This window comes from Acanthochromis polyacanthus, chromosome 2 (assembly GCF_021347895.1).
Source record: "Acanthochromis polyacanthus isolate Apoly-LR-REF ecotype Palm Island chromosome 2, KAUST_Apoly_ChrSc, whole genome shotgun sequence".
Lineage (NCBI taxonomy): Eukaryota > Metazoa > Chordata > Actinopteri > Pomacentridae > Acanthochromis > Acanthochromis polyacanthus.
Window position 1 is genome coordinate 35,557,979 of NC_067114.1, and position 16,698 is coordinate 35,574,676.

The 16,698-nt window shown below is 40.7% G+C and overlaps 1 protein-coding gene across 6 annotated transcripts in view; it reads right to left on the reverse strand.

The window, feature by feature from the left end:
• Nucleotides 1–957: 957 nt before the first annotated feature.
• The window catches only part of lrrk1 (leucine-rich repeat kinase 1), an 81,155-nt gene continuing 65,414 nt past the window's right edge, over nucleotides 958–16,698 (reverse strand). For 5 of the 6 annotated variants that reach the window (XM_051960340.1, XM_051960323.1, XM_051960331.1 and 2 more), the window contains 12 exons: nucleotides 16,098–16,301; nucleotides 15,853–15,992; nucleotides 15,409–15,546; nucleotides 14,295–14,489; nucleotides 12,790–12,941; nucleotides 11,359–11,476; nucleotides 10,837–10,953; nucleotides 9,989–10,186; nucleotides 9,588–9,802; nucleotides 5,435–5,872; nucleotides 3,983–4,084; nucleotides 958–2,080 (listed from right to left, as the gene is read on the reverse strand). In XM_051960340.1, coding sequence (XP_051816300.1) covers nucleotides 1,903–2,080; nucleotides 3,983–4,084; nucleotides 5,435–5,872; nucleotides 9,588–9,802; nucleotides 9,989–10,186; nucleotides 10,837–10,953; nucleotides 11,359–11,476; nucleotides 12,790–12,941; nucleotides 14,295–14,489; nucleotides 15,409–15,546; nucleotides 15,853–15,992; nucleotides 16,098–16,301 — 2,195 coding nt within the window. In that variant the 3' untranslated portion in view covers nucleotides 958–1,902. The other variant, XM_051960348.1, reaches the window with a different exon arrangement.

Sequence of the window (16,698 nt, forward strand, 5' to 3'; positions counted from 1 at the left end):
TTCCCCGGGCCACTCCTGAGCAGTTTTTGTGGTGTGTCGGGGAGCACTGTCCTGCTGAGGGTGGAAACTAACATCAAGGATGGCTGATGCCGTGGGGGGTGAAGGGTGGGGGGTTGCTTGACCTGCAATGTTTAGGTGGGTGCTACATGTCAAACATCCACACGGATGTCAGGGCTTAAGGTTTCTCAGCAGAACATTGCATTACAACAAGATGATCGATGTTTTTCGCTTCACCTGTCAGTGGTTATAACGTTGTGGCTGATCGGTGCACAGTGCTCAGGTTTTTCTGTCACGCAAACAGCATCTGTTTTAACTCAATGGGCGTTTCCTAGAGAAAGTTTCTTTCATCAGCATTTATGAAAACTTTTGAAAAATCTTTACATTTTAACCAAGAAAATTAGCTTTTCTTTTTTTTTGTTGCTATGCTGGCTTTTGCCAACAGTGATATACCTGTGAAAAGCTCCTGACATGCTGTCAAAGCCTCATGGGAACATAAGTAAAAAATGTTTAATTTTGTTTATTAAAAACACCGTTTCAGTCCAAGCTGATTTGGTTACACCTGCAAGTAATGACATTTTACTTTAACAATTCAGGGCCCAGAGCATGATTCATTTGAAAATTACACATGTATTAAACATCAGGTGAATTGAACAGCTACTTAGTAAGAAACTTGAACACGTATCATGTCCGTTTGATCCCAGCCAAAAGAACTACAGGTGAGAAGATTCATCACAGCATGTCGTTTCAGTAAAGCAGCATCAAGCAGTCTTCTGCAGCAAGTCCAGTACATAGTGTCTCATTTCTTATAAATTGATTGTGCTTGTAACTCTAATGTGGACCCTGTGAAGAAAAGGTAGGTTAATAATGACAAAAACAACTTAATGGGGAAGAAAAAAACCCCAAGAACACATTTTATCTTTTCAAATGATTTCCAAATCAGAAGCAATTGATACAGTGGAGTCTTAAGCCAAAACTGAGCTTTATTTAGAAAAAAAGAAGAAGAAAACGCTGTGTTCTTTTAACTTTAAGTCAAACCTGTCAAAGTCAGAACATAGGACAAAAATGGTCTGTTAAATAATGTTGCAGAGGACACAGATGTTAGTTTTTTGCGTGCAGGCCTCCACGGTAACAGTGGGAGCTGTGGCTAGCATGCAGATTCTTATGCCACAGTTTAGGGCCGGCCGTGGCTTTGGTGATGCAGCAGGCTGTCCACTAATCGTAAGGGTTGGTGGTTGATCTCTGGCTCCCCCTGTACCCAAGTGTCTTAGACCCTAAGTTGCTCCCAGTGGTAGGTGAGAAACGCAGTGTAAAGTGCTTTGTAGAACATAGCTCAGGTTGAAAAGGTAATTTACTAGAAGATTCTGGAAAAGACACAGTATTCTGAATATGTGAGAATCTCATTGCCAGTGCCATAAAATGTCAAAACACGTCCCTGTCCAGTGTTACCTACAGAGAGCAGAACGTTCTAGACTGGACTAGCTAAATAAAGAAAGACTGAAATGGACATAGAATAAATAATGGACTGCAGCAGCTGAGTCACAGTCTTATCAAACTGGCTAACAGTCTGCTGTGCTGAAGTAAACCCACTCACTGTAGTATCTGGACTCTGTTCTGGGAACTTTGTGACTCAGTTTTGTGACTTTTGGTGTCTCCTGTGGGATCATTGATTTCTCAGGTCTTAACATAGCATTGGTCCTGTGGTACTGAGGTAGTGGGGGGATGTTACCGCATTGCACAGCCTGAGGCTCAGCCCTCATGGCAGACCTCTCCCTCCTACGTTGCCCTGATGTCAGTGTTTGGCGGCCTCCTGCTCTGAACACTGGCAGTCTGTTAGTGTAAATTCCCTCGGTTCACCCACCATACAGAGTCGTGATTCTGTGCCTCGCTGTCGCAGTACAGCAGCTACCTTCTTTTTCTCATGTTGGTCTCCAAGTGCCCGAGTTCCTCGTAGGACTGGTAGAAGACTTCCAGCTCGCAGAAGCCCCAGCCCCTCCAGACACACAGGCACCACTCCATGTTTTCCTTCTGAAAGCCACATACAACTGTGTCCTTTGCCACTAGCGCTGCCTCTTTCAGTATCCTGAGTGAAAGACAGAGAAAAGGATGAAGAAGGGAGTGAGAGATACAAGAGAGAAATCAATCTTCAGAGGGAGAGAGTGGTATGCAGTGTGGGGAAGGAGCTAAAGTTAGTGAAACATCCCTGTGCACTGTAATTAGCTCTTCCTAGAAACTAGTGGGCAGTTCTCGGAGGCAGTTTCTTTGAAAGCCACTGGGTATACTAAATGCACTGTTAGCATAGAATTTACTATTTGCCAAAGCACTGGTAAAGAACTAAACTCCTACGCTACTCTGTTCAAAAATGTCGGCTCCAAAGCTCTTGCTCTTGGAAATTAATATTTTTCAAATTAACCAATGAATCATTTTGCAAATGGGACACCCAATTTAGTTTGAAACATTTTGTAATTTATGACAACTGTGACACAAAGCAAGGGCTTTTGGTGACCTTGTATCTTGAACTCAGCCACTAATGCATCGTACAGAACAACCCTGAATTATCCACTTCCATTGTTGTTTCATCTTTCTGAGGTGTATCATTATCCTTTCCTAATGTTAGTTGATGTCGTGTGATTTCCAGCCTCATGACTGCAAGAGCAGGTGACGCTGCACTCTCTGACGCCAGAGAAGGAGATCAAGGCCAAACATGAGATAACTAATGAGTTAGACAATACCTTGAGGCTTAAACATTACAGTGATGGAGGGAAACTGTCCTGTCAGAATGGGCTGGCAGCACTATGGTGCAAATCTTCCCCTTTGTAGAAGCGCACACAGATATATTTTCTGCAAAGAATCAGCTGCTGGCATCTTTACAGAAATAATTACAGATTCAGTGAAGCACCACAAGTACCCGGTGAAGGATTTTGCTAAGCTTTATTGAAGCTGCATTAGTAAATTAATATACTTAATTCTGTGGCTTTTCCTTCCCTGGTGGTATATAGTGTGGACTGTAACAAAAATGGGTCGAACAAACCCCCAATTTGAAACTCACTAAGATCCTTTAATGTTAGAAGTACTTTATTCCTTTCTGGACAGAAGCACAAAAGTCCAACCCTATCCTGTCCACCAATCTTAGGATACATTTTTGAGGTATACATTGCCTTAATAAACAGTTAATGAGGCAAGCTAATGTAAATGTGTAATTGTGCTTAATTTTAGACTGAACATTTAGTAATTGGATTTCAGGATTCTTTTTTTTAAATGTTATACTTTGCCATTGGAACACAGACACATTTGTGGTACCGTAATACTTTCCTACAATGCAGTGCAATCTATTTGCTATAATCACTGCATGAGTAGGTTAAATTAGGATGAATATACAAATATATTCAAATAAATAATTGTTGTGAGAGAAACAAAAAATTTAGATTATATATATTATACATTTGTAATTTGTAAAAAAAAAAAAAAATTGCATATTGCTTTGAAAATAATGATGCTGACATACTGATTTTTATGTGCCTTTCCATGTGCCTCGTGTCGCTGGGCAAGGCACTGAACCCCCAGTTGCTCCTAATGGTCGGGGACCTTGCGTCTTGCATGGCAGCTCTGCCTCACTGATGTGTGTGTGAGTGTGTGTGAATTAGATTTTATATGCTGCACATGTTCAGCATAGAAGTTCATTTACATGCTGAAGAGAATTTTTCACATTTTCAGGCACCAGTAGGATGAAAATTTGAGACTACACTGATTTCTATTATTTATCTTCTATAGATCAAATCAGTAGGAAAATGCTGTAAAACAATTAGATTTCGTTTCTAAAATGTGAGGCAACATTTTGTCTCGGTAAATGAGCAGGGGAAATGCTTATTTAATGTTTCACCCATGTGCTGCAAAAAATCAAAGAGTGGGGAAATAAAGTCATGTGATGTTAAATATGCCATCATGTTTAGTGAACACTGCTTTTCAGGGCAGGAAATTAGCTCACCCCAAAGAGGAACATCCAGGCGGGCGAAGGACAGCAATGACACGTCCCTGTAGCTGATGAGCATGTGGCTGCATTTCAATGACCATCACATCACCTCCATGCCTGTCAAACAACAACACTCATCATCCCACACATGCGGTAAGCATAACCCTTTTTATTGTATATAAGAAACACTCTGATATGGTGCTAGAAAAGGTTAGATAAGCTTTTAAAGACCTAAGTAGTTCCTAAACAGAAGTTATTACATATTTACTCATTCACTCATTAGATGATTATTAGTGATTATATTTAATATTATTACACAATAGGGTGGGCATATGCTTGGATCCAAATATTGGTAATGACTTCTGAGTTACAATAAGCAGGCTCCAAAGCCTCCAAAGTCACTCACTTGACATACTGTCCTCACTGCCACATACCAAACAGCTATGCTGCTGCATGCTGAGGCGGCTGTTGTCAGCATTTCAAATGCCCCACTACAGCATTCATCTGTAGATCTGAGTAGAACTTCTCCATTAGAGAGAAGTTCGTATTGTAGCTTCCCACCTTCTGCTGAGCTGAGCTTGATATTTCCAAAGACATAAAACAATAATGCGGCTATATCCTGCATTTAAATAAGAATCATCTGCATGAGATGGCTGACTGAAATAACTTTAAAATCTGCAAGCACTTGAAAAAAAACAAAACGTATTTTCTGGACTATAAGCCGCTACTTTTTTCTCACGCTTTGAACCCTGCGGCTTATACAACGATGCGGCTAATGCATAGATTTTTACGGGCGAGCTTCATGCCATCATAACATTTAGCCTCGTCACATCAGAATAAAATTACCGAACAGGTCACAGTGAACCAATGAAACTGTCTGAATTAAATCAAATGCTCTAACACTAAATTCCTCAGATCAGTCATTTTGCGCTTCATGCACACACCCTCATCGAAGAAGGAAATAGAGCTGTTGAATGAAAGCTTGGCATCAATGAATCGAGGATGAGACGTTGGAGCTGGCAACGTGAACTGACTCAATGTGTTTTACTGCCGTACTACAGGCACTGTTTGGAAAAAAGCATTTATTTAATTAAAAGCTTAAAAAATCTTTCTGTGTAAATATCTCATGTCACAACGTGGACACCTGCGGCTTATTGTCAGGTGCTGCTTATATATGTACAAAACTTTTTTCTTTTTAAATTTAGTGGGTGCGGCTTATATTCAGGTGCGCTCAATAGTCCAGAAATTACGGTATATATATATATATATATATATATATATATATATATATATATATATATATATATATATAATTTGTTGCATTACATCTCTAATTGCACAGAAAGCATTTTTGAGTTTCCCCACTTCTAGCCATGGTTGTGCGGTTTTTATCTTGCACCTCTGGGGACAGAGGTTTTGTATTGTCGTGAAAAATGAGTCCACAGCAAGTAGTACACTACTATGTACCTGGGGATCCACAGAGTTCCATTCACTAGGAGCACAGCAAAGGCCTGCAGCTGAGGCGCTGTGGGAGTCATTGTCAGGCCAGACTCTGGGTTGGTGGATGCTTGCTCATCTTGGTCACCGCTCATCTGGTCCAGGTCTGCAGCCAGGGACACACCACTGCAGCTGGTTTGTAGGCTGAGGTCTGCAGTGTCTGAGCAGTCTGACTCTAGAGGGTCCAGAGAGCGGTTTGATGATATGGAGCAGTAGTCTGTTAGTGAATCCTGGTGTTGGATGATCTGAGTACCCGCCTTCTCACTGTAGATCAGTGTCATTTCTCCATCAGTCCAGTCGTGCTTCTCTTTATGGTTTATGATGTTGAGATCAGTGGCTGCAACTGTGGTGAGTCCTGCAGGACGCTGCACAGTGAAGACGTCTCGTAGAGGGTTGCTTTCTGTGCAGCTGAAACCATAACATCTTCTTAAAAACAGTCACTCAAAACTCATTTAAGTTTCAGCTAATAAATGAGCGACACAACATATCAGCATACAACAGTCAGTCAGTGTGTGTGATGCAGTGGGTACATGACAATTTAAAGTTACAAGATTGTGCTGAACACAGTGAAATAATTTTTTGATCAAGAGTTACAGTTTTCTGAGTTGTAACTATCTTTTAGAGGCTCTTCTATCTGCTCTTTCACTCGACACAAACTGTGTGGCTTTTATATTTTTGCATCCATCACAGAACGATTTGTACTTTTTTAGAACAGGAACGAGTTTCTCACAGGCCTAACAGAAGGAACTTACTGGATTTTGTTAAGTAAAAGCCCCCAGTCAGCTACAGGAACCGAAATTGGTGTTTGAGGTAGTCTACACTATCAAAATAAAGTCAAAGTTAAAAGAAGCTTACCAAAATAACACGCACTGTCTCGTAGCTGCTACAGTGTATAATAAAAGATCCGAGATGTCAAGGAACTAACCAGACCTACTCCTCTCAGTGTCTTCTCTCACACACAATAGTGATGGACAAACCATATTTAGATTCACCTTCAAAATAAGAGTCCAAAACTTGTAACATAGCTTAGTCTGAGTCTCTAGAGCAGACATGTCAACTCAAGGCCCATACTTTATTTATCATTATAGATATTTTGCAATACAGACAATGATAATATCGAACGTCTATCATAACTGACCTGCCTGTATGTAGCACACAGACCACTGATACCACAAGTCCCAGAATCCAGGTGCAGCTCCCCGCTGCTCTATTGACACACTCATCAGATAGCAGTGGTCTACCAGGCCCTCAAAACAAATGGCCAGATGCAAAGTAAACTCTGAGAACAGGTGGGAGGCAGATAACCTATTCACTAGCAATAGCAGTAAACCACTTGCCTTGTTTGCAGCGCTGACGAGGCCACAACTTAAGAATATAACTTAAGAACTATAAGACAGTTCAAGTTCAAGGACCTGGACAGACAGCAGAGGCTGCCGACAGTAGAAGAGTTCAAAAAGAGTTTGTTGTCACAGCAGATTATATTAACAAAAAGCAAAATCTCCAAGTGACGATGCCTTGAAAGCTAGCTTTACTGTGGCTAAATCAGCCCGAGAATTTACAGAGGGAGATTTTGTAAAGCTGTGAATGAATAAAGTGCAATGTCATGTTTCCACATAAAAAGCAAACATTTTTAAATTGTAAGCCCAAACAGAAATACTATTACCACTCATTTACAAGCACTGTTGATGGAAAAAGGAAATGATTTTACTGCACAGTCCTTTGCTGTGGACAGGAGCTGATAATGCACAGTGAATCTCCTCCATGGAGTCGACTCCAATTTGTGCATTATGAAGGAACTCTTGGTAATTCCATCAATGCATGGCCTAAACAGGGGAAAATACATATTTGAAGAAGTATATAAATGTGTAGAAAAAATGAAACATCCCTGGGACAAACTGATGGAACGGACGACAGATGGAGTGCCTGCAATGTGTGCCGTGAAAACAGTGGCTGGGGAGGAAGTGAGAGAAGATGCAGAGGCTGAATTGATCAGCAGTGTCAGCCTTTTCAGCCTCATGTTTGCTGAGGCGGTGGGCAAGAGCCAATCTCGAGAAAAAAAAACTGCACACCATATGAGGACATGAGAAGAGAGCATGAAAAGTGCAGAACCAAATCTTTTTGAGCTTTTTGATGTAAGAATGCCAGTAGGTTTTGCAAAATAGATTTTGATATTGCATTTTGGTATTTGCGTGGTCATCATTGATTAGAACTGAGTTGACAGAGATGCTCTCTGGATTGCCAAAAAAAAAACATTTGGGGTGTAAAGGAAGGGAGCTACGGTGAAAATATTTGCAAAATAAGTGCATGGGAGCTGTGGTAGATGCCATTTGTACTGGCACGGGAAATTCATTCCCAGAAAAGGATAAAGCTGTCATTAAAAAACTGATTGTGTGATGAACAGACTGACTGTAGCCAGGAATGAAGGTCAAGTAGTGGCTGAGCTCTCCAACTGAGCTCTGAGTTTGAGAGCTCAGCCCAGCGTGTGGACAAAGGCTGAAACAACGGCATGCTTTCCAAAGTCCTAAATGCTTGTTTAAAAAACAGTTAAAAATGTTAAAGTTAAAATGCCCACTTATGACAAAGCTCCTTGCTATTTGTTTCACATCCTGCCTCCCATCGGGACATACTGGACTTACTGAAGTGAGTAGTTTTCAGCTTTCTCTCTTGACTCTGTGTTCACGTGCAGCTTTGTGCTTTGTTGATTTGTTCTTAGCAAAGCACTGGTTTTGCTCTTGGAGACTGGGCCGTAGTTCCTGCATCACACCAGTCATCTCATAAAAACTAACTTGTTTAATGACTTTCGGGACAGTGGTGCTGGTCCCGTTGGTTTGTAGGCTTGTTTGGTCAGCAGGTTGTCAGAGCAAGACGGTGAGCAAGCCCCAAACAAATTTTTGCTTTGTTATTTTATCTTAGATTAGGAAGTATGAAGTTAACTCTAAGTTTGGATTCATTGGGGAACGGGTACTCTAGATCTGTCCTGATGTCACTGAAGTTCAGCAACAAACCGAGCTTACAGATTTTGTGAGTTTATGTTGAAATGCTTAGTGTCTGATGCTGTGTGGCCACAAACATTCACGCTTAACCAGCCCATTTTCTACACTGTGAACTGATGTGGTCGGTGCTCAGGTCTGTGTCTCAAAGCTGTGACCTAAACAAGATATAAGGTGGTCCCATTAGCTTCAAATCAGTTTTATGAATCAGACTAATATTGATTAAAGTTATTTGATAAACATAAGACGAGCAACACGTTTCAAGTGGCTGTCAGCGCACAGAGGCTGTTGACTTGTCTGGGATCAGAGTCAGCATCGCCAAGGCCATGGTTCTCTGCCAGAAACAGGGGGATAGCTCCCTCTAGGTTGGTGGTGAGTTGTTGTGACAAGTGAAGGAGCTTAAGGATCTTTGAATTTTGCTCACAAGTGACAGGAAAATAGAGTGTGAGATGAATGGGCAAATAGGTGGAACATCAGCAATAATGCAGCAGTTGTATGGGACTGTCGTGGTGAAGAGGGAGCAGAGCCAGAAGACAAAGTTCTGAAGTTACCAGCTGATCTATGTTCTAAATCTCACCTATGGTCATGAGCTCTGCATAATAAGCAAAAGAACGAGACTGTGGATAAAAGCAGTCGAAACAACTTTCCTCTGTAGGGAGACTCATTTCGACTGCCTCGTCCTACTGCTAGGTTAAACCTTAGCAGAACGGTACAGGGCTCAGACTTATCGAAGTTTATGTTAAAAGGAGCCAGTTGAGGTGGTTTGGACAACTGATTAGGATGTTTCTGGGCATCTTCCGTCGGAGGTTTTCTGGGTATGTCCAACAGTTAGTAGAATAAGTAGTAGTATACAGAGAACTTGCTGGAGGGATTACATACTGTATCTCATCTGAATTGGGAGCTTGAAAACTTTGTTGGCTCAGTTGTAAAAATACAACCTGATATATTTGATGAAGAAATGTCTCCAGGTAGTCAAATGGGATATCTATAATATCATTTGTTTTTCTATAAGATTTAAATGTTCGTGTCTATGTGTTCATAGACACCATTCTTTAAAACATTCTAAATCCTTGGTTTCTACACGTGATGATTACATTTACGGCAGCAGTCCTGTACTTTAAAGCTCCACTCACCAGTATTTAGCACAGAGCTCGTAGGAGGCAGCGTGGTAGAGCAGCAGGGTGTTGTTGTGGTCATCAAGGGTCCACACTGCTTCCTCCCCCCAAAAACTAAAGCTTGTTGCCATGGATATAATACAAGATGGCAGGCGGTAGGACTCCAGCCTTTGAACTGCCTGAAGACTAAGGCAGTCGATAACGAGCACAGCTGGACCATTGGAGAACCATAACTGTTAAACACATGGACAGGGACAAGAGCGACGGAGTAAGGACAGAGTGCTCATTCAAAGTCTTACATGTAAATGAGTTTGGCTGAAGGGTTCACGCTGTCAAATGTAAATTTGACCTTCTTAGTGACCTCTCAATCATGACTTTATAGTCAATATTAATACATTTTTAACAGATTGTCTGCTTACCTGGGAGCCACTGCCGACCAGAGCCATGCTCCTGACTGGGAAGGGTCTCTGTCTGGGATCTGAGTCCTTCAGACCAAAAATCGTCTTGTTTAAGGTGTGTGAGCACACGTACGCCTCCCCATCAAGAGGAAGGTCTTCCACCACACTGTACACTGCCACCAGGCCATCAGACATACCCGCAAACACTTTGGCCAGACTCTTTAGCAGGATAGGAAGAGAGATTTTCTTTACATTTTAATCGTCATCATACATTTTCAACTGCAGTAATGCAAAAGTGTGGTGTTTCATTGTCTCAATATTTTTTCAGGGGTGATTCATTCTTGATGAGTGTGACTTTGTTGTACTACCCAATAAGAACTGGGGCTGTACTCAGAACATCCTAAGCTAAAAAGCAGCTTCTGACTGGCTAAATCAGGAGAAACTACTGACAACGGACACAACTGTTTGTACAAAATCCACAGCCCTTGTTTTATGCAAAACATGGCACAAGCAGTTTGAAATAAAGGGGTTTTTTTTAGAATTAACTCCATAAACAGTCTGCGATATGTTATGTGACAATTAGTTGTTTCTGTTGCATCACACTTTGCATTTACAACATTAGGTTGAGCGAATGAAGGACTCAATAACAGCAAATTGCATATTTACTTGCACAAGCAACAATATTTCTTCCAACATCTGCTAGTCTCATGAGACTCTTGGACTGTTTTCTAATGTCCGTTGAAATGATCATGAACTCTACTGCTGCTGGCAAACATTCTTCCAGTCTTACAGTGCTGCCACAGTGATGAACACCAATGACACCAGTATACTGTAGATGTGTATGTGTTTATACTGAGACATGAGCTGACCTGTTCTCCTGCTGGAACAGGGAACAGATAGGTGATGATGGCTGGACAGGAGAATTGTTTCTGAGGTTTACTGAGCGGACACATGTCCTTCAGACTGTAGACGAACACCTCCTGTTCCTATCACACAAACACAATTACACAAGTAGTAATTCTGTTTACAATCTTGTTGCATATTCTCAGGATTTACAGTTTGGATATGTGGATGGTAAAGTGATGATCATGCCAACAGTAGAATGTAGCATTTGGATGATTCAATATGATTTCCCTTTACCAAAGCCTGCCAGTCAATCACAAACACAAGCTGGATGCACACTGCTGTACTAGTCTGAGCCTCCAGCTCCTCTATCAAACAACCGATAAATAGCAAAAATTATCTCAAAAGTTTCCCCAGTTATTTCATTACATTTTGTATTTTTTCTGATAAGTTGCATTAAAAAAACAGATATTTCATCTTCCAAAGGAACTGTAAACTGCTATTAGATAGAATATGATTTGCGATGGTGCTGGCTGGGTGGTGTGTACCTCAGTGGCCATCCACAGAGAGTTACCCATCTTCATCTGGCAGCTAATCCTGCTGCCTGGACAGGACATCCTCTCCACCTCCACCTGGCCTTTCTCCACATTCACCACACTGTAGTTTCTGGGAAACACACATGTAATTGCAGAGACAATTTTGTCTGAGCTACTGAATGGTAAATGCAGGTCATTTTCTAAAAAAGTCTGTAAAATATTTTTGATGTTGAAAATGTTTGGAAAACGAAATCAATGAGGAGTTAAATTTAAAGAGTTTAGCAATTTTAGAATGGATTGAAATGTTCTGTTTCAGGTACAACATGGAGCATTGTGTTTGATGCATTTCTTGACAGGCATATATGAAACAGTGTAGTGTATTATTTGTGCGGTATTAACTATTGCTTATACCTATATATACATTATGCAGAAACCACACAGTGGAGCTACCAGTAGGACTCACGACAAGCAAATGTGTCAATTTCCTTTCTTTCATTTGTTTCTCATTTGTAATTTTAAGTAGCTCTTTACCTGTTACTACTTATACTACTTCACTATTTTCACAACTGAGTAAATGGAACATGCATGCAGGAGTGTAAGGAGTGTAGTAAACTAGCTAATAACGTGGAAGGACAAAAGCAAGAAAGGAGGAAGAGTGACAGAAAGAGCAGTGGGAGAGTCGGGGGAGGAAAGAAGGAGCTAACAGAAGGAAATGCCTACGTGAGTCAGCTGTAATGATGAACACCAACAATATGAAGACATAAAAGATGATTTTATTGTACAGAAACTAACTTCTAATCTGCTAAATACAGAAAACAGCAGAGCTATTACATCAGGCATCTGGGAGTCATCTCACTAAGGTGTGTGTATACAATGTGGTGTATGAGTAATTGTGTACTGTAACATTTATACTCTGTGTCTACTTTTATTTGTGAATGTGTGTGAAACTGCTTCTGTGAGGGCAAAAAGGTAAAGTTCACAAGTGAAAAAAGTGTCTGACAGGGACTAATTGTCCTCCCAGTTAAAGAACTGTAGTGAGAATCTGTGCTGCCTGGACTTTAATGACTTTAACACTAGCTTAAAAATGCCAGATTGTTTACCATGCATGAGGCTTTGACGTGTATGAGTTTTAATCAGTGTCATGCCCATATAAAGTAGCCATTAAAATGTCAGCATATCCCCTTTTTCAGTATCAAACATTATTGTTGATAGAAAAACAAACTTACAAAAACACTCAGATTCCATGGAAACATTAGGAAATGTGACACCAATAAAACATTCCCTTATCATTATAGTTTTTCTTAGATCATTAAGTAATTATGCATGAACTAAACTATGCTAAATCTTATTAAATATGGATTACACTTCTATGCATCTGGATCAGTTATCATCTTGCATTAATGCCAAAAAAATGAGCTAGTAGGAAATGGAGCTGTAACAAACCTGTTTTCCTTGTCTCCATCCCAGAACACAGCGCTGTATCCCTGTAGCTGGGACAGGAAGAGCTGTGAGTGGCTGTCACAGGGTAATAAATACCTGAGGCAGGGGAAGCTGGGATCCTGCATCTGCCTCACACACTGCACTGCCACTGGCCTCTGCACACACATAAACAGAAGACACACATACACACCATCAGGGGGGTGCTATGTGAAATAAACAAAATTAGTTTCAAAGAGTAAAGATGTAAAAGCCTCTCTGTGTATTGAAATTGCATATTTAGCTTTTTTCCCCACATGAAAGGCATCTCTTCCCACCTTAAAATGACATACCTCTAACTGTGCACTGTTGCTTCATCTAGAATGTGGGGCTCTACTTATATGCCTCCCTAAACACCCATCCCAATCAATCAATTAAGCGCCATGCCATTCAGCGTAAGAGATCATTTATCTCCATCTAATCTGATCTTTTTCATTCTGAATTGTGACCGTTGTCCGTTCCATGTGAGGCCGTGATGTCAGTCTGTCTATCATTTTCATTCTCTGTCCACATCCATCCCACCCAAGTGAAAAAACTCAGCCCACAGTTCTCTCGCCAACTACATCAGGTTGTCCTCGAGGATTCCCCTTTACTGCATTCATTTTACCCTCTAAGCTTACAAGCCTTTCAGAGTCTACTGCCTACAATGATGATAGAATCATGATGCTGCCACCACCATGCTTCACCGTGGGGATGGTGTATTTGTGATGATGTGCAGTCGTTGGTGTCAGTCTGATGGCCAGAAAGCTCAATTTTGATCTTTTCAGATTAAAAAGGTTTATTCCAGTTGACTTCAGTGTCTCTCACATACCATCTGGTGACCTTTAATCAGCTCTAGCGACATTTTTGTCAACAGTTTTTAACTTTCTCTTAGTCACTCCACTATAAAACTTTACCAAATGATTAACAGTCAACAGTTGTATGCTCATTCTCTCCCTTCTCCGCCGCCAAAGAGTATGTGCTTCAGATAAGTTCTAGGTGTCCAAAGTGGGTCAAAACTTAGAGCATAAGTTTTGACCCCTTAAAATATGACAAAAGTGGGGTTAAATTTGCTTCCTTCTCACAACTCGCCCTCTGTGTGCAATTTTTTCTTACAACAAAATGAAGGTAATTTGATCTTCCTTAACTGAATTGTTACTCACATTGAGATACAACTAACATTTCTCGTGTGTTCACCTTGTTTCTTGAGCAGAAACTGTGTCGTGTTATGATATGCGTCATTGTGTTACCAGGATGCTTTGAAGTATGTTAGACTGTCAAAATAAAATCTCCAAGATGTTCAAAGCCTATCAGCCCTGCTTCTTACTGCCTCTTTCTCACACACATACTATTGACAGACAAATCTTCATCTACAGCTTACGGTTATGGATTCACTTTCAAAGTCAGTCTATTTCCTACAAACAGGGAAACTTGTAGTTTCACTATTATTGTGCCAGCCAAAACATGTGGCATGACTGAGCAGAAGTGCTCACCTTCTCTGGCTTGGTGTCCCAGCATTCAGTCAGCAGGCTGTGGAGGTTGTAGAACTGAACCTCCTCTGGACGCCCCAGCGTTGGCCGTATGCCTTTGGAGAGTTTCTTGGCTATTTGAAGCTGGTGAGATCCCAGTGCTGGCCTCTGCCCAGACAGTAGCTCATACATCACCATACCATAAGAGAACATGTCCACCTTCAAGCGGTGATGAGGAGAGAAAACACAAGGAGCATTAAGGTCAGCATTACATCTGATGAATTTATTACAACCTCCAGAGAGTTTTGAGTACACTGTTGTATAAAATGATCAGGGTCTGAAAAAACTCCAGCTAATGCTAAATGCTGCAGCCAGAATTTTGACAGGAACCAGAAAGAGAGATCATATTTCTCCCATGTTAGCTTCTCTTCATTCCTTCCCTGTAAAATCCAGGATAGAATTTAAAATCCCGCTATGAACATATAAAACCCTAAATGACCAGCTCCTTTTGGCGCTATATCAAAGAAAAAAACTGAACTGAGTTGAATTGAATTAAAATATAGCCTTAGATTTTAATGAGTGTTTGGTGGTAGTTTTTATAATATTTGGCAGTAGATGACATGAATAGTAAGACAAAAATAAAACATTGTCCCTGTGGTGCCTTTGCACACAGCAGCTTGTGTCTCCACAGCAGGAACTTTTAGCGTGTAACAGAAAGGAAGGAAGAACTCTTCAGCAAAGTAGTTAGCAACCTTGCTGAACTGCTGCAGCTGCACACTTAGTCTGCTGAGGCACTACTAACTCCAGAGCACCTGTGCCCTAGATGCAAACATTCTTAATGCTATGTCCACCACCAAATGCACATGACAAATATTTAAAAGAGCATGATTTACTCTCACTGACATTTACCATCTCGCTCACAAGCTCCATCCACCAGTGCATAAAGTTGTTGCATTCTAGTGTTGTTACAAATAGATCTGATATTCTTGGAATTATAACTCATAGGTCTGTCAATCATTATGCACACATTCCAGAAATATTAACAGTCTATTAATCATTCAGAAAACTGCATCAACATCATCACTGGATACTTGTAAAATGGCACACTTCTATGTGTGAAAAAGGAAGTGGAACATACTTTCTCATCATACACAATGCCTGGTCGGATCTCAGGAGCCTGGTAACCTGGTGTGCCCTCAACTCCAAGTGCCCCCTCGTGAAAAGATTGTCGAGAAATGCCGTAGTCAGACAGTTTAATGTTGACGGCATCCTGCACCTAGAAAAAAAACACATGAATGAGGAAATTAACTTAATAAACAAACTGAATTAGATGAAAGATATAGCTCAACTGATTACCTAATTATCATCCTATTTTTATTCTATTTTTTATTCATACTAATTTGAATGAAATTTATAGAAACAACATTTTACTGTCCTTGACAGCATTTAAGATGTAACGTATGATTTCAAAAATATACTGGAACACTTTCAATGAAGCAAAAGCAACAACTTTCTCATGGATTTCTCTTTGGAGATTAATAAAGTATCTATCTATCTATCTAATAGTAATTCCCATACAAACCTCCAGAGACCACACCAGGATGTTGTCAGATTTGAGGTCACAGAAGATGATGCTCTTTCTGTGAAGGTATGCCAGTCCTGCGGCAATCTGATAGGCTACTTTGAAGGTTAGCATGTGACCAAGGGGCATGTACATGGAGCCTAGAGAAAAAAAAAAACAGAATTTCAAGTTGCACTGACAGAAACAGGCTTTGAGCAGTCATTAACTTTCAGTGGGAAATCACATGATGAAATCTCTCCACTTGCTTTTCTTTTTGTGCTTCTCCTCCAGCACAATGTTGAGGCTACCCAGAGGGGCTAACTGCAGGGCCAAGCACAGTGGATGAATGCTGATGCCCACCAGGGAGACAATGCAGGGATGCTGCAGAGAGTGCAGCATACTGGCCTCCTGGCGAAATTCAGAGAATCTCTGACAGGCATTTGCAGACCGCAGATGTTTCATCATGGTGTCTTAAAGGAATGAAGACAGGAACAAAAGGAAGCAGCAAAGTTAAAAAAGGAATACTAGTTGTAGAAGCATTTTCCCCATTCTGTATTTCCACTGCCTTTTTTCTTTGAACTATATCCTTTATGCTGCTCAACACAAAAACACGGTACTGTGGTAGAGCGCTAAGGCAGCAGCTACTCATTTATTTAGGTGTTATTATGCTGAATCTACCCCTTACAAAAGGAAAAATGTCTGAAGCAGATATATGGCAAACACATTAGTATTCATATGTTATCTTAACCCTCATGTTGACCTTACCAAAAAATGTGGTTGCCTTGTCTGAAAAAAAGTCCAAAAATTCAGAAAAAAATTCCCCAAATTTATACAAATTTGCAAAATCTTCAGGAAGAAAATTCCTGA